The sequence below is a fragment of the Electrona antarctica genome, assembly GCF_951216825.1.
Source record: "Electrona antarctica genome assembly, chromosome: 11".
NCBI lineage: Eukaryota > Metazoa > Chordata > Actinopteri > Myctophiformes > Myctophidae > Electrona > Electrona antarctica.
Genome location: NC_136792.1, coordinates 37,716,341 through 37,741,796, shown reverse-complemented (window position 1 = coordinate 37,741,796; position 25,456 = coordinate 37,716,341). Strand labels below are relative to the sequence as shown.

The window sequence follows — 25,456 nt, the reverse complement described above, 5'->3', positions numbered from 1 at the left end:
CTCGCCTCCTGCCTCCCGGACACAGCTCCTCCACAATGTCTCTGCTCTCCTCCTCCTGCTTCCACTCCTCCCTCCTCCTGACCCTCTTCATCCTCCTCTTCTCCCTGCCTTCGCCTTGCCACCCGGAGTCCCAGCGTGGCGACGGACCGCCCAACTTTGCCGTGGAGGTCTCCCCATCTGCGTTCCCCGCCTCCTTCCCTCCCTTCTCCTACTCCTCCTCCATAAGCTACTCGCTTATGGTTAACTCCTCGCTGGGACCCGGCTCCGTGAAGAAGAAGAAGTGTGAGGAACCGGAGGGGTGTAGGCCGGGAATCCTGCTGCCCATGTGGCCGGGCCACCCGGGGCTGGGCGAGCAGGTGGCCAGGGCAGTGATCTACTTCTCCTCACTCATGTACATGTTCCTGGGCGTGTCCATCATCGCTGACCGCTTCATGGCCTCCATCGAGGTCATCACCTCACAGGTGAGCAGGAAAGTAATGGGCGGTTCCGAACCGATGAACAGATTGATGGGTGGAGTGGGGAGGGATGGATGGATGGATGGATGGATGGATGGATGGATGGATGGATGGATGGATGGATGGATGGATGGATGGATGGATGGATGGAGGAATATTTCATATACTCCCAAAAATTATCTTGCAAAGCATTGGACCAATAAGCGCCACATGTTGCATGCATGATGCCAGTCTCGGCCACAGAAGTATAGGCTACCTCAACTAGTTTTATTTTCTTTCTTTTTTCACATACATATTTGTTTTATCCTTTTTTAAATATTTAAAGAATACATTTTTCACACTTTTAGAGCATATCCGTTGCCTTCATATGGGCATACCTAACAATAGATGCCAAAACAATGGGAAATTTCCATTTTTGCCCAGCTTTGTGTGTCTGTGTGTGTACCCCATAGCATAGATTTGATTGGCAAACAAAGAGGACAAACAAATTGAGGACAGAAAAGTGATGATGCCAAAAGTGACTGGCCGGAATGTGATGATGTGTATATGATGATGTATGATGATGATAAGAGCATCCCTCACTTCACACAAGTGTGATTTTTATATCAAAAGTCCATAAAAAGTCAATTTGAATTACTTCCTTTGATTCCCATTGCTGCATGTTCCTCCAAACACCATTCTTGCAAAATGGTGACTAGTAACTGATGCCAATACCCCCAGGAATCCATTGCAAAGTCAATGCGAGTATACATGTTTATGATCCAATAATGAATGATTTATCAAAGTCTACTGTTGTTAGAGCAAATTGAGGCCTCCATTGTGTGAGAGGCACAATGCATGCTATAATCAGAGTACAATCATTGTCTGAGTGAGAATTGCAAAGCAAGGCCTATTTGGGCTCCTTAATGGGAACAGTATAGATTTCGATCTTGGTCCATTTATCCTATGTGTCGGAGACAATTGATTTTAAAGACGAGAAGAAGGAGAAGACTCTGGGGGAAGGAAAGAAAGTGAAATGGGACTGACAGAAGGTGAGATGGAGAGACAAGCACAGTGATAGGAAGGAGAAATATGGAGAGAGGGAGAAAGACACAGAGGAAGAGAGTATGGCATACATCTCATCAGGGGAAATGGAATTGCAGCGTGTTAAGCTTTTGGTTGCATGGTGTATTCTGTCAGAGAGCCGGAGAAAGAAATAGGGAATGGCCCTGGGGATAGGTGGGTCTGCGTTTGCGTTCATAGGGGACTGAACACATTTATATAATGTATATATTATATTTCAGTCAGGAACACTCATAAATAGATGTAACAATGTATTGCTAATGTATTGCTTATGGAATACAGCGCCACGTTTAACAAAACTGGCAGACCATAATGCAGACACGACACTAAAAGAAAAGTTATTCAACAAAAGAGGAATGGGTGTAGGTGTTGTCAGCTGGGGTGGAGATGGTTGGTAGGCTGAGGTTGATGGCAAAGTCCAAAAACAAAAAACACAACAAAAAAGGAACACTGTAGTACGTAGCCCTGGAGTGGCCATGGTGAGTAATTCACACAAAAACTGTAGAAATAACTAGCTAGAAGCGTTACCAAACGTGGAGTCTGAAAACGATCTGGCAGCGTGTGGAAAGTGAAGACCTGGGTTTTTATACTGTGGAGGTTGATGGGAAGATGGCGCGGCAGGCAGGTGAGTGATGATCAGTGGCGTGCACAGACATTTAGAGGGGCAGGTGCTCAAGTTAAAAAAGGGCACCTTGTGCAGCGCGTGGAACCGGCCGGTTGCCTTAATCCATTTTGGGCGGGAACCCCTTTTGGTGTTAGCATTATGTTATGCTTTAGCTATTGAAAAATAGCAGATCTACAAGCTCATAGCGCGCCACCGAGTGGCGCGCTATGAACTTGTAGGTCTGCTATTTTTGAAAAATCAAAAAAAAAGAAGAAAAAAAAAAGTTTTTTTTTCCTTTTTTTTTCAAAAGGGCACATTGCCAAAAGGGCAGGGGGTGCTCTAGCACCCCCTAGTGTCTATCTGTGCACGCCACTGGTGATGATCACGCATGATGTATGCAGTAGGAAATACAGTGCACATCTCTCTAATATCATTATGCAGATATGTCACCAAGATACATATTGTCACAGAGCATGCTTGTGCACTGAGTGCATAGCCTGGCTTCTTGGCCAGACTCAAATCACACTGTCCAGCGAAGGACAATCTTTTTTTGTGCCACTGGCAGATTTGCGTCTGGCCACTGCGACTGCGAGGCTACTGAGTGCAAAGCACACTATCATAATACGCTATAGGGATGGCAAAATGTACTTGGATTGAAACACCTCTATTAGAGAGGAAGAGTGAAATGAGAGAGAGAGAGAGAGAGAGAGAGAGCAGTGAAAAGAAAGAAGGAATGTAGAGAGACAATAGCAACGTTTTGAAAGAGGGGCGAAGACAATCCATCCATCCTCTTCAAGGTCAATGCAAATTAATGCCTCATCAAATATCCGACAATGCATCACTGTGACAGCTAGAACACCAGGCCCACATAACGTATGTTGAGCGTGCGTGTGTTTGTGCTTCCATGCATTCGTACGTGCGTGCACGGCTGCACGCGTGTGAGTTGAGATTCTATACTATAGAAGGCTGAAGTAGGATTTATGGCTGAAATGGAAGACAATTGCAATATAGAGCACAAAATGAACAGCTTAATGTGATGAATATATATATACTGTGTATATAGAGACCGTAATCTATCTCTATCTAGATCTAAATGGAGCATCTCATCGCTTAGAAAGAAACTGCCCAGGAAGGGCAGGCCATGAGCTTGACTCCAACAGTAGCCAATACTGTACATCCATCCTTGTCAAAGTGTCCTTGAGTAAAGCAATGAACCCATACCTGCTCCCAGGCCCCCCAGGGAGGACTCCGTCAACCTTGAAATCATTGCCGTATTATGTATGTTTGTGAACTTGTAGATCATCTATTTTTCCAAAATGGTTGAAAGTGCTTACGTCTGTACGTGGGTTTGTATAAATATTTAACCAAGAAAAAATATAAACGGTAGCTTGTGAATAAATAATAACCACATTTGGAATACAGTTTATTCTTTCCATTTCCTGAACAGTAAAGGTTTTGGTTTTGGAAATACAGATTTCCGTCCAACAGTGATGAAAGTATCGAACTGTGTGTGTGTGTGTGTGTGTGTGTGTGTGTGTGTGTGTGTGTGTGTGTGTGTGTGTGTGTGTGTGTGTGTGTGTGTGTGTGTGTGTGTGTGTGTGTGTGTGTGTGCGTGCGTGCGTGCGTGCGTGCGTGCGTGCGTGCGTGCGTGCGTGCGTGCGTGCGTGCGTGCGTGCGTGCGTGCGTGCGTGCGTGCGTGCGTGCGTGCGTGCGTGCGTGCGTGCGTGTGTGTGCGCCCACAGGAGAAGGAGGTGACTATTACCATGCCTAATGGGGAGACATCTGTAGCAACGGTTCGAATCTGGAACGAGACAGTGTCCAATCTGACGCTGATGGCCCTGGGCTCCAGCGCTCCAGAAATACTGCTGTCTGTCATAGAGGTATGCATACGCAATTACGCACTCACACACACACGCACGCGCGCGTGTGTGTGTGTGTGCGTGTGTGTGTGTGTGTCATATCTTTACGTACATGTATGCAGGCTCGTAATATACTTCATTTCTTTTAGAATACCAACGTTTTGAGCTTACCACACTAGCTTATAGAACTTCCATCTTATTTTTATCAATCCAAATGATACTGTATAGTGTAATATTTGCAGCATAATGAACATTCTGTCTCTAACCGGACATTAGGATATTTATAATCTTCACAGATAAGATTATCAAATATAATGCAATTTGAGCAAATTTGTCATTTCCTGCATGGCTTTACACAGACAAGACATGACAGTGTCAGTGACAGTGATATATGCTCACTGACAGTAAAAATAAATAAATACATAAATAAACATGAATCGTCAATCAAGTTTAATTTGTCTCTCTTGCTGTCACTATATAAATGTCATCCTTCACTCTGTAGCAGGTTCTCCAATCTCTCCATCCTGGTCTCCCTGATGTGTTGTTTACACAAGCCCAGAGATTTATTACATCTGTTAGTTCTTATCTCCGTCACCTGTCTTTCTGATCGTCACATTCCACCCTTCCCTCCACACACACACACACACACACACACACACACACACACACACACACACACACACACACACACACACGGCCCTCACACATCTCACGCCACACATCCCTGCAGGTGTGTGGACACAATTTCGAGGCCGGTGAGTTGGGCCCAGGAACCATCGTTGGCAGTGCCGCCTTCAACATGTTTGTGATCATCGGGATCTGCGTGTGGGTGATCCCTGAAGGGGAGTCCCGGAAGATCAAACACCTGCGCGTCTTCTTCATCACCGCCTTCTGGAGCATCTTCGCCTACATCTGGCTCTACCTTATCCTGGCCGTCATTTCACCAGGAGAGGTGGAGGTGAGAGACAGCATGGCAGCACTGCACAATGTGCAAGTCATGTCCAGTCATGTTGAGTGGGTGCGGGGCTTGAAGAATTGCGAAGTTGGCCGGTCGGTCGTTCAGTTGGTCAGTCAGTTGGACAGCCTGTCAGCCCGTCCAAATCTACTGGCTGAGAACTGGAAAAGAAAAGAAAAGAAAAGAAAAGGAAACAATTTGAATCCTTCCTCACCCGGCATCTCTAGCCCAATACAATATCCAATATAGCTGACCAATAAGCCTTTTATGAAAGGGGTGTGGGTTGGAATGCATTTCAAATTTTCAGGAGGGCTACCGGGATATCAAAGTGATAACAAACAATTGTCTCCACCAGGCCGAAGGCATGGGGAGAGAGTATGTTTTGCACTCCGTCCGTCCGTCCGTCCATGTGTTCGTCCGTGTGTCCGTCCGTGTGTCCGTCCGTCTGTGAACAGCTAATCTCCGGCACCGTTAACCCGGTCGATGCCAAATTTTGCACACACACTCCCTGGATGCGAACGATGAACCTCTGCCCCAAGATTTCCAGAACGGCCTGTTATAGCGCCACCAGGAGGCCGCTTTGTGCAAAACAAGTTTTTGGACAGTACACCTACAGATTTTGTCCAAACATCATGCAAATTGGTACACAGTCTCTCTAGAGCCATTCAACGAAACAGGTCTTTCAGATTTCTCAGACTCCATCCTGATTGGCTAAGATTGGCTTCCAAAGTTCACAGGAGTGCTCAGTTTCAAACAAAATGCGGCAAATGAAGAAATGCCACATGAACATTTTCAACTCAGCCTCATGTTGGCGCTATAACTGGCCGAAAAGTGTTTTTACCTCTAACTGCACGGATCTGTGGATAACTTTGTATGCCAACTCCCTAGAGGCCAAGGAAAAACCTTTGCGTGGAGTTTTTCACATCTGCTCTTTATAGCGCCACCAGGAGGCCGACATATCTAAAACACATTTTCTAATATTACTCCTTCAGATTTTATCCAAATTTCACGCAAATCGGTACACATGCTCTCCATAGTCATGTGATCAAGACGGGTTTGTTTGATTTCTCATAATCCGCCCTCATTGGCTACGATTGGCTTCTAAACTTTTCAGGAGTAGCCCGCTTTGTACCCGTTTTGTACAAATCGCCACAACTACTCAACGCAGCGTCCGATTGTGGTGAAACTGTGCATGCATATTCCCACTAGGCTTTGGAAGAAATGCCACTTGACCGTTTTCAAATCATGGTGGCGCTACAACAGGCCAAGCCGCGACACACACACACACACACACACACACACACACACACACACACACACACACACACACACACACACACACACACACACACACACACACACACACACACACGTTTATATTGCTCCTAAACATTTTGCCAAACATCACACACACACTCCTATCCTCCTGGTCGATACCTGTGCCCAGAGGGGCACTTTTTCTAGTTATATGTGATTACAGACATCTCCCAGTGCACCTCTGGCAACGAAAGAGCCAAAAAATAGAAAAAGATACAAGCGTGTTCCTTGCTGCATGCCAGTTTATCTGGTTCAAACAGGTGGGTGGCAGATGGTGCAAATTGTGGTCCTCATTGACACCGAAATTGCAGTATGCTGTGCCTTTCCTCCTACATTGCCACACAAGTCCCCGAAATAACAAAACATAATGCAGGTGAAGAAAATCACTGCAGCTCAGGAAATTTCATGAGCTGTCAGTTGTAATTTCGTATGTGCCTGATGCCATTGCGCCCACTCCTACATACTGTAGGCACTTAGTCTTGTAAAACTAAGAAGAAAGTCATCTGACAAAAGAAAGTCATCTGTACCAAAGAAAGTGTTAATGTGGTGCATGAGATCAGAGATAGTAGCCTGGGACTAGATTCTGCAAGGCTGAACAACAACAACTAGAAAAAGTGCCCTTCTGGGCACAGGTCTCCACCAGGAGGATAGGAGTGTGTGTGTGATGTTTGGCAAAATTTTTAGGAGTAATATAAACATGTTCTTTTGTTTGTTTGATTTTTGCAACAATTTTCTTCATTTTGTTGAGGAAATGCAGAGCCAGATCACTCATAGGATAGAATTCTGGATGAGCAGAATTTTGTACACAACGGGCTACTCCTGAAAACTTTGGAAGGCAATCTTAGCCAATCAGTGTAGAATCTTAGAAATCCAACAGGCTCGTTTTGATCACATGGCTACAGAGATCGTGTGTACCGATTTGCGTGCGATTTGGATGAAATCTGTGCGACTAACATAAACAATGTGTTTTGCAGAAATCGGCCTCATGGTGGCGCTATAACCGGCAGATGTGGAGGGATGCAGGGAAAATGTTTTTCCATGGCCTCTAGGGAGTGCGCATACAGAAGCCCTCTGTTCACTCAACTTGACTTTCTGTGAATGAAAGCGGATTGGAACTTGGAAGTCAAGCAATATACTCAGCTCCATTTAATTGGTGTTTCCATTTCATGTGTTTTATCCATTCATTCTCCTGTAGGTGTGGGAGGCTCTGGTGACCCTGCTGTACTTCCCAGTGTGTGTGATACTGGCCTGGGTCGCCGACCGCCGCCTACTCTTCTACAAGTACATGGGCAAGCGCTACCGCGCTGACAAGCGCCACGGCATCGTTGTGGAGACGGAGGGTGACCTGACGCCACAAAAGGGCGGCGGCATGGAGATGATCATGGACGGAAAGCGGGGGAGCACCATCGTGCCCTCTGAGAACTGTGGGACGGAATCTCACGACGGGACCGCGGGCAATAACGTAGGAGCTGTTCCCAGCACGATGGTCAACATAGAAAGCACCAAGGAGCTAGATGAGAGCCGCAAAGAGGTGAGGAGAGAGGACGGAGAGAAAGAGGTGTGGATGAGGAGAGAGAGGCAGATGGAGGAGAGAGAGAAAGGGTGCGTGCGTGTAAATGATGTAGAAGAAGAGTGGGACAGAGGGTGGATGGAGGAGAGAAGGGGGAGGGGGTTTGAGAGAGAGGGATGGAGCGAGGTGGGAGAGGAATTTGAAGAAGGTGTGTGTACTGATGGCTTTGGTATTTCACTTTCAACATTCAGATGTATTAAATTAATAATGGAGAGAAAAAATATCTGCTATTGAAACTACTGCTGACTGGAGAGCAAAATATATCAAATCATGTCAGTGGGGTTAAGTTTCAGTGAGAGGAGGAGAGTAGAGAAATGGAGGGAGGAGAGTGGAGAAATGGAGGCATGAGAGAAACACTCAACAACTCGGAAAAGCCTTTTCACAACGCTGTGTCATTCTCTGTTACCCATGACAAACACGTAATGGTGAGGTTAAAGTGGAGAGCAATATAACAGGTGACTCCCCCATAGGTGACAGTTATAGAGGTGCTAATTGAACACTATGGAGAGGAGAGAAACATAATTCACAGATTCTGTCAGTGGGTGAGAAATATGCATGTTGATAATTATAACACAACAGTGATTATCTGTACTTTGCTTTGAATGCAAGAATGAAAGGACAACATTGTCCTTTCCCCATTGAAGTACTTTAAATAGCTGAGTTGTGAAAACAAAAAAGAGGGAACCATTTTCTCTGTTGTGATTCCATTTGAGACCATATAATTTCCAAACTGGTGACAGCTGTTCTGACAACCAGTGTTTGATGAGTGGCTTTTATCTCCTACTTGGCAGAATTGACACACACCTGATTACAATGATATTTCTTATTTTGTACAGTTTACTCTAGACTAAAGTCACTATCTGCTGTATCTGGGCATCAATGTGTTGCAGGTTAAATACTGGGGGAGAATTAGAAGGGATCAGTTAAGGACACACCACACGCGCACGCACGCACGCACGCACGCACGCACGCACACACACACACACATATGAACGCATAGCCACTCACATACGTACACACATTCACTACAGTGAGATGCCCTGAGCAAATGCAGTCTTGTACTGTAAGTTATTGAGCAGAAAGCTGAGAGGTGAATAGGATTTGTTATGACAGCAAAAAGAAATGGAGGGCAGAAGAGGTGACAGACGGGAGATGAAGAAGAGATAGTCTGGGGCCGGAGACGTGGCAGAGGACAGAAACAAAATTACACGCAGGGATGAGGAAAGAGATGCAGAAATGAAAGCTGACGAGTTAATAGGCTGCAGAATAATGAAATAAATCCACATTCGGTCCTTCGCCAAGGCTACTTGGCATTGGTGAGGAGCACTGTCAGACCTGCTACGAGCTCTGATACAGAGCATTCACCAACACATAGAATGTGATCTAACTGTTCTCTCTGCTGCTGGAATCGCTTCTGTTGTAAAAGAAAAAAAGATACAATATGTCTTCCAGAAGAACTTTGATATTTGGACAGTGCAAGTGCTGCATTACTTCCTCTCCAGTGCCAACTGTTTTCACAGGCAGCACTCAAACCAAAGTGCCTAAAATTTAAATGTGAAATGTAAATGAGAGTGAAGGCTTGGAGGTTGAGGAAGTAAATGGGGTTTGGTGAGTGTTTGTTTGTCATCACTGGGAGTTATCAGATGTCCTGCTGCAGATGGGTGATTGAATCGGGCCCAAAACCCCTGCGGGAACCTCAGCCTCACCAGACACGTCAATTACTCGCCCACATAGCATCTCCTATTTCAACCACATAGAGGCATATCTGTTAATGAGTGCAGCAAGCCGTGTGCTAAAGTGTAAGGAACCTAGCGGATTCCAGTTGGCCGACTGATCTACTGTACTGTGTCCTTCCACTCTAATCATGTCACATATAGGGCTCCATTTTCATCACCGCTAAACCCCTTATCCCTAAACTTCTTTGCCTTTTTTTTGCTATTTTGCAAAACATTTTTGAATAGTTAAAATGGCCAGTCTACAAGCTCACAACGTGTCAATGTAGATTGGCTAGTTGAAATATTCAAAAATGTTTTTCAAAATAGTAAAAAAAGGCAAAGTAGTTTAAGGATAAGGGGTTTAGCGGTGACGAAAATGGATCCCTATAGTCTGCCACTAAAGCCCAAATCACACCAAAGGGTCAGGTCGGGACAAATTGTTTTTAAAGGCGTAGTGAAACGGAAATGGTGGACATTTTATTTTGAAGTTTCAGACGGTTTCAAGTTGAAACACCGCTCTGAAGTTTCTGAACCAATCAGAGCGTCGCATCCCTTCAGGCAATGGGACGGTAGCTATGCTATACGCACTAGGACCGACTAGGACGCATGTGTGTTTGTTTACAAGTCAGACAGTCGGCCAGCTGTAGCAGTTTACTGATATGTGGCTTATTTCTACCCTATAATGTTTTCAGATACATATTTTAGCGTGATGATTAATTTGGCCAACTGTCTTTGGCGTAAAATTCCATGCATGGTCACATGGATTCAGTGTACATGGATGCTTTCCAGTTCATTAAATGTCAAAGATGTCAATTTTAATAGTCGCCTACCCTATTTTTGTGTGTTAACATGGCCACTCCTTAAAATAAATTTGAATGAGTTCAGGCATGCTGAAATCTCCTGCCGAATAGCCCCAAATTAACAAATATGAGACATTTGGAATATTTTTGAAACGTACATTTTAACAATACAAATCTTGTATGAGGTAAAAAAAAAACATTTTCAGATGTCTGTGGCCAAATGCATATTTATTTGGGCGTCCATCGCATCGTATGCTTTTCAGAACAGAGCAGGAATTATAGGGAGAAACAGAAGGGGAGTAGATTGTTTGATTCTTCACTGCATCATTGGAACAGTGAAAAAAACTAGAGGCCATGCAGCACAAGTTTGATTTGTAGAACGTCACGCCACGTCTCTTCTTAGCTTCATGTTGCTGGCTACGATTGAAAATGACTTGTAGCCTGTCACCATGTCACCATGACCACACGCACACCCTCGCGCACCTCCCCCCCCCCCCCCCCCCCACTCACACACACATCATTCAGACTAGGTCTCCTTGTCTCCTAATTCTCCACAAATCTTTCATGGGCAGAGGGCATAAGATTGCACAGAAGATAATGGATTACATAGTCTTCTCTTAAAGGCAATGGCATCTGGCACAGTGATTGGATTTAATATTGTAATCCATACCTGCGTAATGTGACGGGTAGTGCAGGTGTTGTAGGGATATACGGCTGGTGTCTCAAGAAAGTGGCTTTAGTCTCAGTAAGACAGCCCTACCCCTATCCACAAGGAGGAGCAGTGGACCAAAGCATTATGGGGATTGTAGTCCAGGAAGGAAGTGAGCCCAGTGTCCACTGTCCATGACATCATGAAGCCCATGGACACTTTGAAATACTGAAATATCTAAAAACACAAATTACCCACATAAGAACCCCAGGAAAGTGTTTATTGACTCCCAAACATCATTACAATAAGATCTGGTTGCAAAAGGGGTGAAGTGGCCCTTTAAGACCTCCCAAAACAAACTAATTCGACTACTTCTCGGCCTGGGGCCCATGACCCACCTCTTTCCAACCCATTTTGCTAGTCTAAACTGGCTCCGGGTAGAAGACAGAGTTAAGCAATTGAAAATGCGATTGACATTCAAAATTGTAAATGCAGCCTTGCCCTCAATGCCCTCAGTACCCGCATACCTGACTAGCTACCTCAAAAAAGTGAGCGATGAAATATTCAAGTCAACCTACTGTACACTTAAAGGGGCATATCACTCAATTTCAACATTGAACAATGTCATTAATATACCTTAAAGGTGTTGGAATATAAAGTGTGGAAATAATAACCCCCCCCCCCCCTTCTATTTAGCGTAGACCTGTAGTTCTAGAACCTGGGGTCATGTGATCAGTGACATCACAAAGATGTACTCTTTGGCTTGCAAAGTACATCTTCGTGATGTCACTGATCACATGACCCCAAGTTCAAGACCTCCACTTCTGTGCCACACAGAAGGGGGGGAACTGTGTGTGTGTGTGTGTGTGTGTGTGTGTGTGTGTGTGTGTGTGTGTGTGTGTGTGTGTGTGTGTGTGTGTGTGTGTGTGTGTGTGTGTGTGTGTGTGTGTGTGTGTGTGTGTGTGTGTGTGTGTGTGTGTGTGTGTGTGTGTGATGTCACGCGACACTTTGAGTAGTTTTCGGAAAATATCGGTTCCAACTCGAAGATTAAAAAATGCCACGTGTACAAAAACGTATAAATAGAAGCACTTTGCTAACATACCATACTGTCCTCACCCCTCTAGGTGATCCGTATCCTGAAGGAACTGAAACATAAATACCCGGATAAAGAGCTGGACCAGCTGGTGGAGCTAGCCAACTACTACGCACTGCTGCATCAACAGAAGAGCAGAGCTTTTTACCGCATACAGGTATAGATAAACACACATGAACACAAACCTGTGCACATACAGTATACTCAAGATGGACTTTCACTGACTGCAGTACAGGCATGTGCCTGTACTGCAGTGGGGAAGTGGGGAATACCACTCATACTAACTGCACACTGCAGTACTGCATGTATGCATACTGCATACTAATAATACCGTAGGAGCCAACTTGTGCCCAAGCACTGAACTGCCTTCATAGGAGAATTTACCCTGGTTTAAGCCTCCATTCATTCTGTCATTTATGTCTCTTGCCGAACCACAATTGCTCTCCACTCTCTTCTCATTCAAGTTGTCTGGCTTTAGTGACACTTAATGGAACTGGCATGCATGCTCAACCCAAACGTCTTCAGAATATTATATGATGATGAAACAGCCATGAGCCATAGAAGGTCTATGGCTGTTTCCCTTCATGTGGGTGTGAAATCTGGTTTTAGGAAATGGCTAACATGTCTATCTCATGCACGTCACATGCAAAATCGTGAACTTGCTATGTTCCGGTGCTAGGGTTTTTAAAGGGTTAATCGGTCAAAATTATTTAGGCTTATCTATTAATCATTATCAAACTTATTTGTTATTATATTATGTATGTATTGTATAGTATGTACACATTTACTTGACTGGGTCTACATCAGGGGTGCCCAAAAGGTAGATCGTGTTCTACCAGTAGATCACAAAGGCTGTGCAGGACTGCAGGTAGATCACATGGTGCCCTTAAAATATATATAATTTATTTAAAAAAGGCATATGCCACTTGAATTAAGGCAACTTGACTTGACTGATTGACATCAAAAAGGGCTTGTCAGCTCAAACTCACAATACAATATATTTTTTGTTTTCAAGAGTGCTGCGCACAAATGTTGGTAGCATTACAAAGTAAAAAAATCAATTTTGTGTCATCAGCGTCCGTATTCCAAAGGTAATTTTTTTTAAACGATTTTCAGCAATGGGATAACACACTTTTTGGTTGGGTAGATCACGTTTAGCTGGGCATTTTGAAAGTGGCTCTCAAGTCAAAAAAGTGTGAGCGCACCTGGTCTACATTATTTAGCTTCCCTGGTTTCCAACTTTGCTACCGTCCTCCTGGCTCCAGCCCTGAATCGCTACCATTAAAAAAATATTTCCTGGCGATTCAGGTCTGGTGACTCTGCCTAATTCATGGTATACTGTAGTGGGAAACTGTTGATTTGACGTGAGTGCTGTTAGAATGCCTCTCCGTCAATCAAAATGTCATCTATTTTGTAACTGTGTGGTATATTTTGGGATAATCTTAAACGTCATGATTCTACATATTCAAAATGTAGCTTTTGCTTTGTAGCCTGGTAAAAAAAAGAAGGAATGTTTTTTCACATTTGGTTCACACATATGCATTATGCACACAGACGCACAAACGCTCACACACTTGTTCTGTGTGTGTCTCTATGACTGCGGGCGTCTGGATTTCAACAAAGTCTATCTCATAACCATCCCTCTTCTGTCTCACCCTCCTTCCCTCCAGGCCACCCGCATGATGATTGGTGCCGGTAACGTCCTGAAGAGGCATGTGGCTGACAACGCCCGCCGTAGTGCAGTGGTAGATGAGGAGGCTCCACAGGAACATGATGACATAGAGGTGTGCAGCCACATTGCCTTCGAGAGTGCCCACAGTCAGTGCATGGAGAACTGTGGTGTCCTCACCCTGGCCGTCGTCTGTCAAGGTACACCCACTGCTATCTTAATATGATTCTGCGTAATGGTTGGCCGACAGCACAAGGCTCCAAAAAGGAGGACAGGTTGACAAATTCAGTTTGAGGGTATTTTATTTACCGTAACGATTATTAGCGGTGCATGCCGGCAACAAAATACAAAAATAAATAATAAGCCGTTCAATAAAAACATTTGTTCAATTTGTTCATTTCGTTCACTCGTTCATTCAATACTAGAAAGCTCAGCAGTGCATGCGTAGACCGGCTCAGCACTCTGAAATCGAATTTGTTCACTCAACAGCGGAGCAACACGTGACAACAGTAGGCTACCCCTTGAAATATATTGCCCCCCCACCCCCTACCCACACACCTCCTCAAGTTGTTCCTGTTTTGTTTCTGAGGGAGAGCCTGTCCTCCAACTCTCAGTCCAATGAGGGAACAGTGAACAATCTCTTTTCAGGCAATCCCAAAATAAATCGCATTTGCAACTGAATGGACTGAACGGATCTTTCGGGAAGTGACGTAGTTCATGTCGTTCACCAAAAAGAACTGGTTCATTTGAGCCGTCCGTTCATGACTGACACAACACTAAGAGACAGGTGACCCACAAATAAATGATAGCTCCACCACAGTGTCAATAAATAAACATATAAACATTTTTTTAAATCTCTTTCAATCATTGTGTTTAACTTTAAAATGTAATTTGTACAAATAGAGTAAACACAATTGCATTTAGTCATTTGATTGGTGTCCTCAGTGGCTCAGTGCCAGCTTAATGGAAGGGCTTTAGGTGCGGCAGCACAGGGCACCAACTTTGGGGGCCACCAAATGGCGGGGAGAAAATGAAAGAAGACTCAATTATCGCTACAAGAGCGCCAAAATTTAGAAGCAATGGCTGCTGAACGGGCGAAAAAAAACAGTGAAGCGCACCGGCGTAGCGACAATTGTCTGCACTGCGTGATTAATTCCTGGCCATTACCATTATGTCTGTGCGGTTGAGTCTGTCACCCCCCCCCCCCCCCCCCCCCCCCCCCCAGACTCTGGGGCTATCTGTATTACTTTCTGTAGCTTGAGTTGGTGCCCTCTTGCGAGTGTTAACCTAATACACCCACACTAGTCTTTCCTGGAGGTCATCTGTCTCTCCATAGTCTCGGAACTTCCTCGGTTTCCATCCAGACTTTCCTGGAAGTCACTGGTTGCCCGGAGATCCATGACTGCAATTTCGTCTAAAGATGATTCCCCTTCATTCACTTTTGGTGAATGTGTGCATGACTAAATTGGGTGAAAAAAGGGACAAATTGGATGAATGAACACTTTTAAATGTCTTATGTTTAATGTTCATGCCAGTTGTTGTTGTAATTGTCTCCACCAGGCCATTACCTCAAGTGGCATTCAAGTCAATGGCAAAATAAATTACTATGACGGACATGTCTATCCCCTAATTATTATTGTTTTCTTGTCGTGTCCACAAGACAGTCAGTTACAACACTTGTTGGCTAGATGTGGTTCAGCCACAGCTGAACAGATTGCTGTCCCTTCTAATTACACTGCCACAGTCACACACAACGTCCTTATCGTTTAAACATCCCCATTTGGCGAGAGTGGCTTTTGCCCGTCCAAAACCAGATCTTAATCTGTTTAAGCATACCACAGATCCCCTGATCATAGATCAGCTGAACACCATATGCGTATGTGTATTATATTTTTATTGGCACTGTGAAAGAGAAAATTTGAATATACGGTCGGCTACAGAACAGAGAGAATAAGGAGCTTAACACAGTACTTGGAGGCTCGTTCCTCAAAAAAGACTTCTCAAAAGTGCTGCCATCTCCCTTTCATGATGTGTAAAGAAAATAAAAGAATCAGATGGTTTAAATTGTTTAAGAATCAATGGGAATAGAATACAGCCAAGTGAATTCCCCATTCCCCACTATGCAATATATTCACATGTTGATCTAGACTCATTATGCTAGACTTGATACATAAAGGTCTAATACAACTATAATGACAGTTTATCAATATGGAAGGGACAAGGGATAGTACATATACTGTAGGATCCTGTATAGCGTGCACAGCAAACTGTGCACAATATCAAGCACAGTTTATGAAGCCTACCATTTCTATATATTTGTCTGCTTGATATGACCCTCAATCACCCCATTCTCTTCAACAAATCCTAAAACAATAAGCAAGCATGCAGGAACTTTCCCCTATCCCCAAAAACCCAACTCAGTCCAGTGATCCACGACTGGAGGTCAACTTCTCATCTGTGGCATGTCCATAGAAGTTTGAAGTATTCTTAACAAATACTTACATTTTATTAGAAATATCAATAGTGTCATTTACTTGTCTCACAATAAATTGTTGCTCTTATTCAAATTCTACAATTCCCTTTAAGGTGGCCTGGAAGAGAGCACCTTCTACGTAGACTACAGGACAGAGGATGGCTCAGCCAACCACGGTTCCGACTATGAGTATGCTGAAGGAACGTTAGTGTTCAAACCTGGAGAGACACGTAAGGAGATCAAGGTGAGTAGGCAGGAGAGGAGGAGGAGATGGAGGAGATATAGAAGTCATGTGTTAGTGAGAGAGGAACGTGGGCAGACGAGCAGCACCAGAGATTTTGGAGGATTAAGCAAGGCAGTTTGTGATGTTCTGTTCACGTCTGCTGGAGATATGCCAACGTGGAGAGAATATTCTGTAGCTGATTGGGAACATTTCTGACTAGGCTGTGATGAGTGAAGGACGGTATTCCGAACATTCTTGAACTATATTGTGAATTTTTGTCACTTCTAGGTCCGGAAAAAAGATCATTTTGAATTGCATATTAGAATTGTATAATATCACGTATCAGGCAAAGTAATTTGCCTCAGTGGTTGATATATTGGAAAGAGAAGCTGATAGGATTTCTGTTTCAGGGCCGTGCACAGGTGGATTACTTTAAGGTTTGATTGATTGATTGATTGATTGATTGATTGATTGATTGATTGATTGATTGATTGAAGTATTTATTAACCCATATACTGCCTCCTGCTGGACGCAGAGCCAACCGCAGACTGCCGAGCCGATTTCAATGTAGCACACGTTGGACTGGCATCCTGTCTGGAGCGTCCATCTGTAATGCTAAATAAATAGCGCCAATGCTAGCGAGCTAAAACCGAACATCGCGCATTTTATCCAAACCATGGAGAGCTCTGTAGATTTCAAGTTATTCAGCTTTTTAGTCAGCCTGTATAATGGGAGGTGGACGGCAGCGTGGTTGCGCAATCCGGTCTAGGATCGCTAAAGAAGGAAAGGCCAAGCCAAAATAATAATTAAAAAAAAGAAATCAGCGATCCGGTTTGATATCAATAATAAAGCTTATCAGACGGAACATTACGCCAGAAGCAGTTGCTGGTTGGATTCCTTATGACTGTTAAAACTGTTAACTGTGGACGACACCATAAAGGCATAAAGCATTTCACTTGTTTACAATAGGGTCCACCATTTTCAATTCATCATAACATTTAGAGACGTACAAATATACATTTCTATATAGCCAAAAACAGGGAAACAAAAACATATACAGTGAGGGGGAAAAGGGGTGGGTGGAGGATTCAAACTTTACGGGGGCCAGTTTCGAATTGCAGCTGTCCGTATAAGTGCCCTTTGAGAGTGTTTTTGAAGGAGTCAAGGGATTCGCATGTCTTAATGACTGTTGGTAGGGCGTTGCACATTTTGGTGGCATAGGAGCGAAGATAATTTAGTCCCTTGTTTGTGCCAAGTCTGGGTTGCACATGGTTTGTAATGCTCAGAATATAAAGTTGTTGTTTGAATATCTCAAAACTTGTTCAAGAGATCAGCAGAGCCATCGTTTCTGCTTAGTCTGCAGTCACATTCGTGCTGTATAACAAAAAGAACAAAACAGAAGGAACAACAACAGCCCCTTTAAAGTCTTGAAAGATGCCTGAGGAGATCACAGTGAGGGAGTGAGTGAAGAGAGAGGAGCAGAGATAAAACAGGGAGACAGACAACGTCCCAGCAGGACAAGCAGAGAAAGGGTAAGGTGGATGTTATTATGAGGCAAGGAGGAGATCAGCAATACTGTTGCTAAGCCATTACTGCTAGAACTAATTAAACTTTAAGTTTAAATCAAAAGAGATTTCAGTTTTTTCTAGCTGTATAGTCCCGAGTGTTATATTAATCATGAGCGTACAAATGCGGATCTATTTGGTTACATGAGTTATAAATGGCTAAATTAATGCTTGATCCTTTTCTTATTTTAATCTATTCTTCATTTGTGGAGCATTAATAAACATTTGCTTATAGTTAACAGTGAATGAGACAAAGGGAATGGTAAAATGAAACATTACTCATTCCTGATCAAAATACTAATTTCTTTCCAAGACGTTTTGTCACATTGGATCTGAAGAGACATTTTAGAACTAAATTATCAATATTTTTTAAATTATTATTATTAAAATAATTAAAAAGGACTGACTCAATAAACAAATCGAATTAGCATTTATGCTTTACTACCTGAATACCGAGACGAATGAACGCTAGAGTGAGCCGAGTGTGATCTCTTCTCAGATTCCCCTCAGGTTTGTTTGATCAAAATAAATAGGTAGGTAATAGGATTACATAACATCTTGGTAAGTAATAGTATGGGTCATTAATGCAGAGACTATGGACTACAAATGGGTCCCATCTACGATCTCTGAAAAGACACAGCGAGGCTCACCAAGTCCATTCCAAGGGTCACCGTTGTTCATTTCAGAAGGATACAATTGGGTTTCATTGATCGTCGTGCCTCAAGACAGAGGCAGAGAAACCAATTTAAGTGGAATTGCTCACTCCTGCGACAGTTTGCTCACAGCATCTGTTCAGCTGTATAGTCATCCCTGTGGCACTCGTAGGCACTGCACTTAATTTAGAAAACACTATTGGATTGTCTTGATCCAGGGGCTTCTTGTCTGCAGTCAGGCAGAATAGACAGGTGCAATTATGGTTTGACCCTAAAAAAATTGCAACAGAAGGTTTCTCAACTGTTTTGTGTAGTATTAGGTGTCCTTAATAACATACTAAAAGTTTACCAAAGTTTGACCATGCGAAAGGTGTTATTTTAGCATAATATGCATAATATGCCCATAACATCCTATATAAGGCAAAAAAGTCCAAATTTCATCATTCTTTAAGTAACATGTGACATATGAAACTAGGGTGTTTGCATGATTCTGAATCCATTCCAAGCATTAGTTTTGCAAAAAAACACTCATTGGGCTTAAAACGGCCATGCCCACTTGCCCAAATGTGCTGGCATCATCAATTTGTGATGACGGCATTGGCCGTTTTTAGCCCAATGAGTGTTTTTTTGCAAAACTAATGCTTGGAATGGATTCAGCATCATGAAATCACCCTAGTTTCATATGTCACATGCTACTTAAAGAATGATGAAATTTGGACTTTTTTGCCTTATATAGGATGTTATGGGCATATTATGCATATTATGCTAAAATAACACCTTTCGCATGGTCAAACTTTGGTAAACTTTTAGTATGTTATTAAGGACACCTAATACTACACAAAACAGTTGAGAAACCTTCTGTTGCAATTTTTTTAGGGTAAGGTGCCTTTTTTTCATATATGCCCTCACCTAGAATGTGTTTTAAGCCACCTCCATCAAAATGTTCGCTTATATTGATTGTTTTCTTTACTTTGTGTGCATAATCTGGTCACACCCAGAAAAATCTGATTATTTATTTACAAAAAATAAAAATCCAATCACAATATGCTTATCACCAAATTTGATCTGCTGACTGTTATTCACAGAACAGTACGGAACATGCTACACTAGGACTGGGCAATATTTATTTGATAAGGCATAACTCCTGTCTTTTCCTGGTTTTATTCAATTAAGTCCTATGTTATACTTTATACTACAAGCTCACAATGCGTCACATAGTTTTGTGAGCCTGTAGTTCGCTATTTTTGCTGTTATTACCAAGCCCTATGTTACACATATAACAATGGTAAATTATTCTGCAAGAATGCAAGCAGACATATATATGTCCAATAGCATAAAAGGAAGGCTAAATTAGCACTGGTCTTCTATTGTAATTCTTATTAAAAAAAAGTCAACATGTTGGGTGTCAGTGTCCTTGAACTTAGCATTGCAAAATTATTATTATTATTAAATGAATTTTGAGACTCTAGAGCATTCTTCCCGAAACTTACCTTACCTCCTGACCTAGCTGGCGCACCCCCCACATGGAAATTAAATTAAATATTAAACATAATAGTTGTCCAACATATATGTGACATATTATTCGAAATTGGCCGTCTGCATATATGCTGCATAAGCTATATAGAGACCTATATACTGTATGTGCATATATCCACATATGTGCACATATATGAACCTGCATGAATATGGCATGAATCAGCGGCCACGAGATGCAGTGGCAGTGGAGTGACATAATCCCCCGTCTCATGCCGTTGCCGGATTATGCACTCGCTGCTTCTGCAAAATTGTGTTAAAAACCCACATCAGCCTCATGGTCCAATTCATGTTTTCACCTATACCTGCACCGATCTGTGGACAACTTTGTATGCACACACATAGAGCCAAGGAAAAAAACTTTGCCCTGCATTTTCCACATCTGCCTGTTATAGCGCCACCATGAGGCCAATTTTTGCTAAACTTACACGCTATTATCCTGGTGGAGACCTGTGCCCCGGGCACTTTTTCTAGATTTTATTTTATTTCATTTCATTTCATTTCATTTCATTTCATTTCATTTCATTTCATTTATTTCTTCTTTGCTATTCTTTGCTTTCACCTGCTTCTATAAAATGTTTTCAAACCTTCAACTTCAATGTCATGTAATAATGAATAACTCATTAAATGAGTTATTTGTGGCATAAAATATTTCTGCAAAACTATTTTGTTTTGCAGAAATATTTTATGCCACAATTTTTTATTCCAAGGCTGTGTTCTGTAAATGGAGTTTACTCCCATGGAACTGATGCAAGCCAAGGGATGCTGAACGTATGTCTGTATTGGTTTTGAAACACTTTAATTTACATAAATCAAGTGCAAGTGTACGCATTTTGATGCAGGCTGCATTTCCCTATCCCCTTCAGTCTCCTCTCCATGTCTGCCAGACTTACACACAGGCATAAAAATAACAAGTCAAGTACAACTACACTTTATAATACAAATGAAGCTTCAAGTTGTATAGTGTAGGTGTTAGGCAGACAGTCAGGCCCTGAACTGAATTTTAATGTTTTAGTGTTTGGCATTAGCTGGGGAGTGCTGCTGTTCATGTTGACTATATGCCTGGATACATTGTGCTATTTATGAGTAGCAGAAAAACTTGTGTTTAATGAGGATCATTTCCACTTTTGTTTCCAAAACCTTCTGTAGGCCTATATATTGCAGACAGACAACTTTAATGGGAACAGTATCTTGCCCCCATATTCAAGTTAAAACTCAAGCCACAAAAGGGGCACAAACTCATGTAGGTGGTGAAAATATCTCTTGGAACATGGCACGGTGCCAATTTCACAGATACTCTAGGTAGGAATGCCCTGCATTTGGGTCCTCACCATACCACCACTACGAGACAGTACAGTATACAGTATATAGTTGAAAGTATGTTGAAAGTGTACACAGAGGGTAGTAGCATATCATTTACATCGTGCAATACACTTTTGCAAGTAAATAAATACTGTACTGTAACAAATCAAATTTACTGACACAGAGGCAGCTATATATTCATACTTGTATTCAGGATGTGGTCTGTTGCTCGTCAACTTACGAATTCTGTACGGAGTTGGGAGAGCCCATACCTATCACTGTGTTCTGTACGGAGTTGGGAGAGCCCATACCTATCACTGTGTTCTGTACGGAGTTGGGAGAGCCCATACCTATCACTGTGCCACAGCCAGTTGGGAGAGCCCATACCTATCACTGTGCCACAGCCAGTTGTAAAGAAACTCCATTTGAAATGACAAGTGTAACGGTAGCCTCTGGTTAAGTCTGCCAAGGGAGATGACTGGCGATTGGCTCTGCTCTGTGCCTGGTCTCACACTAGTGTCAGCTCCAGTCTGTTCACATCCATCCACACACACACACACACACAATCACACACACACACACGCGCGCACGCACGCGCAACATCCTTCAAAGCGAGCACATGCACATTTTCATACATAAAATGCAAACACAAGCGTGCTCGTGCATTGTGTGTGTGTGTGTGTGTGTGTGTGTGTGTGTGTGTGTGTGTGCGCGCGCGTGTGTGTGTGTGTGTGTGTGTTTGTGTGTGTGTGTGTGTGTGTGTGTGTGTGTGTGTGTGTGTGTGTGTGTGTGTGTGTGTGTGTGTGTGTGTGCGTGTGTGCGTGGGTGCGTGCGTGCGTGCGTGCGTGCGTGCGTGCGTGCGTGCGTGCGTGCGTGCGTGCGTGCGTGCGTGCGTGCGTGTTAGCAACATCACTTGAGAATGGATGGGGAAATATTTTCATGAAACTTAGAGAGGTCGATCAGTAGGCTGTCTCAAAGAAATATCAAATATCAAAGTCACACAAAATAAAAGGACAAAATCAAAAATCGATGACACTTGGTGAGAAGAATGACCAGTGGACAGATCGTAATCTTTTGGGTCGAACAAGAGATGTTACCAGCAGGGTTTTCAATTTGCAATTGAATATGAACATCATTCCTGCCATAACACTGTCTTATATCTCCATTCCTCCACCTCTTCTCTACGTCCAGGTGGGCATCATCGACGACGATATCTTTGAGGAGGACGAGCATTTCTTTGTGCGCCTGCTGAACCTGCGCGTGGGCGACGCCGAGGGCATGTTCGAGAGCGACGACGGTGATGGACCCAAGGGTCGCCTGGTCGAGCCCCTGGTCGCCACGGTGACCATCTTGGACGATGACCACGCGGGTATCTTCACATTCGGAGCCAGCACTTTCCGCGTGAGCGAGAGCGTGGGCACCATGGACGTGACGGTGGTGCGCAACTCAGGCGCGCGCGGCACAGTCATCCTGCCGTACCACTCCGAGGCGGGCACAGCCAAGGGTGGGGAGGACTATGAGGATGTGCGGGGAGAGCTGGAGTTCACCAATGACCAAACCACGTGAGTAGAAAAACATTTGATTTCAACGTATACTAATGTATCAATGTATTACAAACAGAAAAACGTGTTGACTGAATGTCATGACCGTCATCTCCTTGTTTGTCATTGTACAATCATATACTAAAATCAGACCCGTCTGAACTGAGTGGTGCTGTGTGTGTATGTGTGTACTACTGTAATGTACAAGCCCTCCTCCCTGGCCTGTGTGTGTGTGTGCGTGTGTCAGCGTGTGTCAGCGTGCGTGCGTGCGTGCATGCGTGCGTGCGTGCGTGCGTGCGTGCGTGCGTGCGTGCGTGCGTGCGTGCGTGCGTGTGTGCGTGCGTGCGTGCGCGCGTGCGTGCGTGCGTGCGTGCGTGCGTGCGTGCGAGATGCTCAACAGTGCCATCCAGCTGTATTCGTCGTGGTACTTCCGTGCTCATACATACACACAGACAGACATATACACATATAGCCACTCAGAAATCACATCAACGATATTTGATTGAATGTTAAAAAAAACCTGACGTTTTACACTTATGCCCTACTGTATGTACGGCAAATAGCAAAAATAACCCACCTTCAAGATCATACATTTTATGTGTCCTATTGCGACGTGTTGTGAGCTTGTAGATCTTGTAGATCAACACATTACTTGCCACCATTTACTCCAGGCGCTCTTTTACCAGTGCCAGGCAAAATGCACGAAAAAGGCAGCGAAGAAGACCCTGTGATGTGGCTCCGTGAACCGGAAGTAGTAATCGGGCGAATTCTCTAGCATTAAAAATACTAATACGCTAACCGGAGCCTCACGCACATTTTTTAGTGAGCTCCAAACATCGTCCCTCACCTCATATCACCTCATCTGAGCCTCAATTCAGAGAAAAACGCATAGCCACCGATCGCCGCCATTACAGGAAATGGAAAGGGAAATGCATGTATTTAACTCAGTCTGACAAGAAGCAGGGATAAAAACAATATAACATGAATGACCAGAGGTTGGATATCAAAACAGAGGCAGCAAATTGACCCTGATGGTGAAGGCCTAATGGGGACATTTGATTTGAAGTTAGATTATAGCTGACATTTGATTTGAAGCTAGGGAAAACAAAACAACCCATGCTGGCAGCAGTGCACAAACTGTTGGAGGCAGAGTACAGCTTACAATGTTACACTGATGGGAACACAAATGGACGCATCCTGTCAGCAGGGCCTCCCATTCACTTGATTGCACTCAGCAGCATGTGTCTGTGTGATCACAGCATGTGCTCCCTGCACTCTGCACTGAGCATGCTGTCCCGAATCACCAGGGGCCGACCACCCACACACACACACACACACACACACACACACACACACACACACACACACACACACACACACACACACACACACACACACACACACACACACACACACACACACACACACACACACACACACACACACACACACACACACACACACACACACTACAACAGGACAAGAAACAAAAAAGAAAACCAACAGAAAGGAAAGGAATCGATACATATACATCAGGCAGCGACAACACCGAAACAACCAAAGAAAACAAAAAGAAAAAAACACTAAATTGACGCCAAATTACGCCACTGCTCACTAACAATATCAAGTTTTCAAGTTCTGCCCTGTATTCCACAGAATCTTTAAAATGACATTGCTATGTCAGGGACGGGTCACTGCTATTTTCTGCTGTGCTCCAGTGAACTGTCGTACTGTGATCAATATGTAGTCCCATCATCCCATGATGACCTGGCACTGACGTCCTGACCTACTGCATCACTGTCTGGTATGGGAACTGTACAGATGCTGACCGCAAGTCCCTAGAGAGGATGGTGAGAGCAGCGGAGAAGATCACAGGTGTCCCCCTCCCCCCCATAGCTGACATATATACAGACTGATGTGTCAGGAAGGCCATGAGTATAATGATTAATGACCGACCCCTCCCACCCCTCCCACCATCTCCTTGAACTCCTGCCATCTGGTAGCAGGTCCAAGAGCCTAGGAGGAAGCACCAGCAGGCTGTCCAATAGTTTCTTCCCCCAAACCATCAGGACACTGAATGCTCGCCACATATTGCCCCCAAGGCCATGTGCTATAGGGAAGAAGAGTACGAGGGCATGTGAGGAGAGCTGTAGTTACATTTCCCCAAGGAGGCGTCCGGGAGGCATAGATAAAGGGAAGAAAGGTCAAGTGTTGGTTATTGTTATTGTTTGCTCATAGAATGTCTTCGTCAGCCTCTACCTCATAGTTTGTTGTTTTGGGGGTGTTTCTTTCTCCTTGACACCCCTTCATACAGTTTGCTCGCTGTCCATGATACATATCAAGGCCAACCTATTGGGAGCCTCATCACTACTGGGTTGTGTGTGTGTGTGTGTGTGTGTGTGTGTGTGTGTGTGTGTG

At 43.8% G+C, this 25,456-nt stretch overlaps 1 protein-coding gene across 1 annotated transcript in view; it reads left to right on the top strand.

Moving 5' to 3' along the window:
* Window positions 1-293: 293 nt before the first annotated feature.
* The window catches only part of slc8a2b (solute carrier family 8 member 2b), a gene marked incomplete at its 3' end in the record, with an annotated part of 50,832 nt that continues 25,669 nt past the window's right edge, over window positions 294-25,456 (top strand). The window contains exons 1-8 of the mRNA XM_079513844.1: window positions 294-461; window positions 3,864-4,001; window positions 4,711-4,938; window positions 7,448-7,783; window positions 12,111-12,236; window positions 13,750-13,948; window positions 16,335-16,465; window positions 22,689-23,059. Of these exons, the coding sequence (XP_079369970.1) occupies window positions 324-461; window positions 3,864-4,001; window positions 4,711-4,938; window positions 7,448-7,783; window positions 12,111-12,236; window positions 13,750-13,948; window positions 16,335-16,465; window positions 22,689-23,059 (1,667 nt within the window). The 5' untranslated portion in view covers window positions 294-323. The remainder of the gene's footprint in view (window positions 462-3,863; window positions 4,002-4,710; window positions 4,939-7,447; window positions 7,784-12,110; window positions 12,237-13,749; window positions 13,949-16,334; window positions 16,466-22,688; window positions 23,060-25,456) is intronic.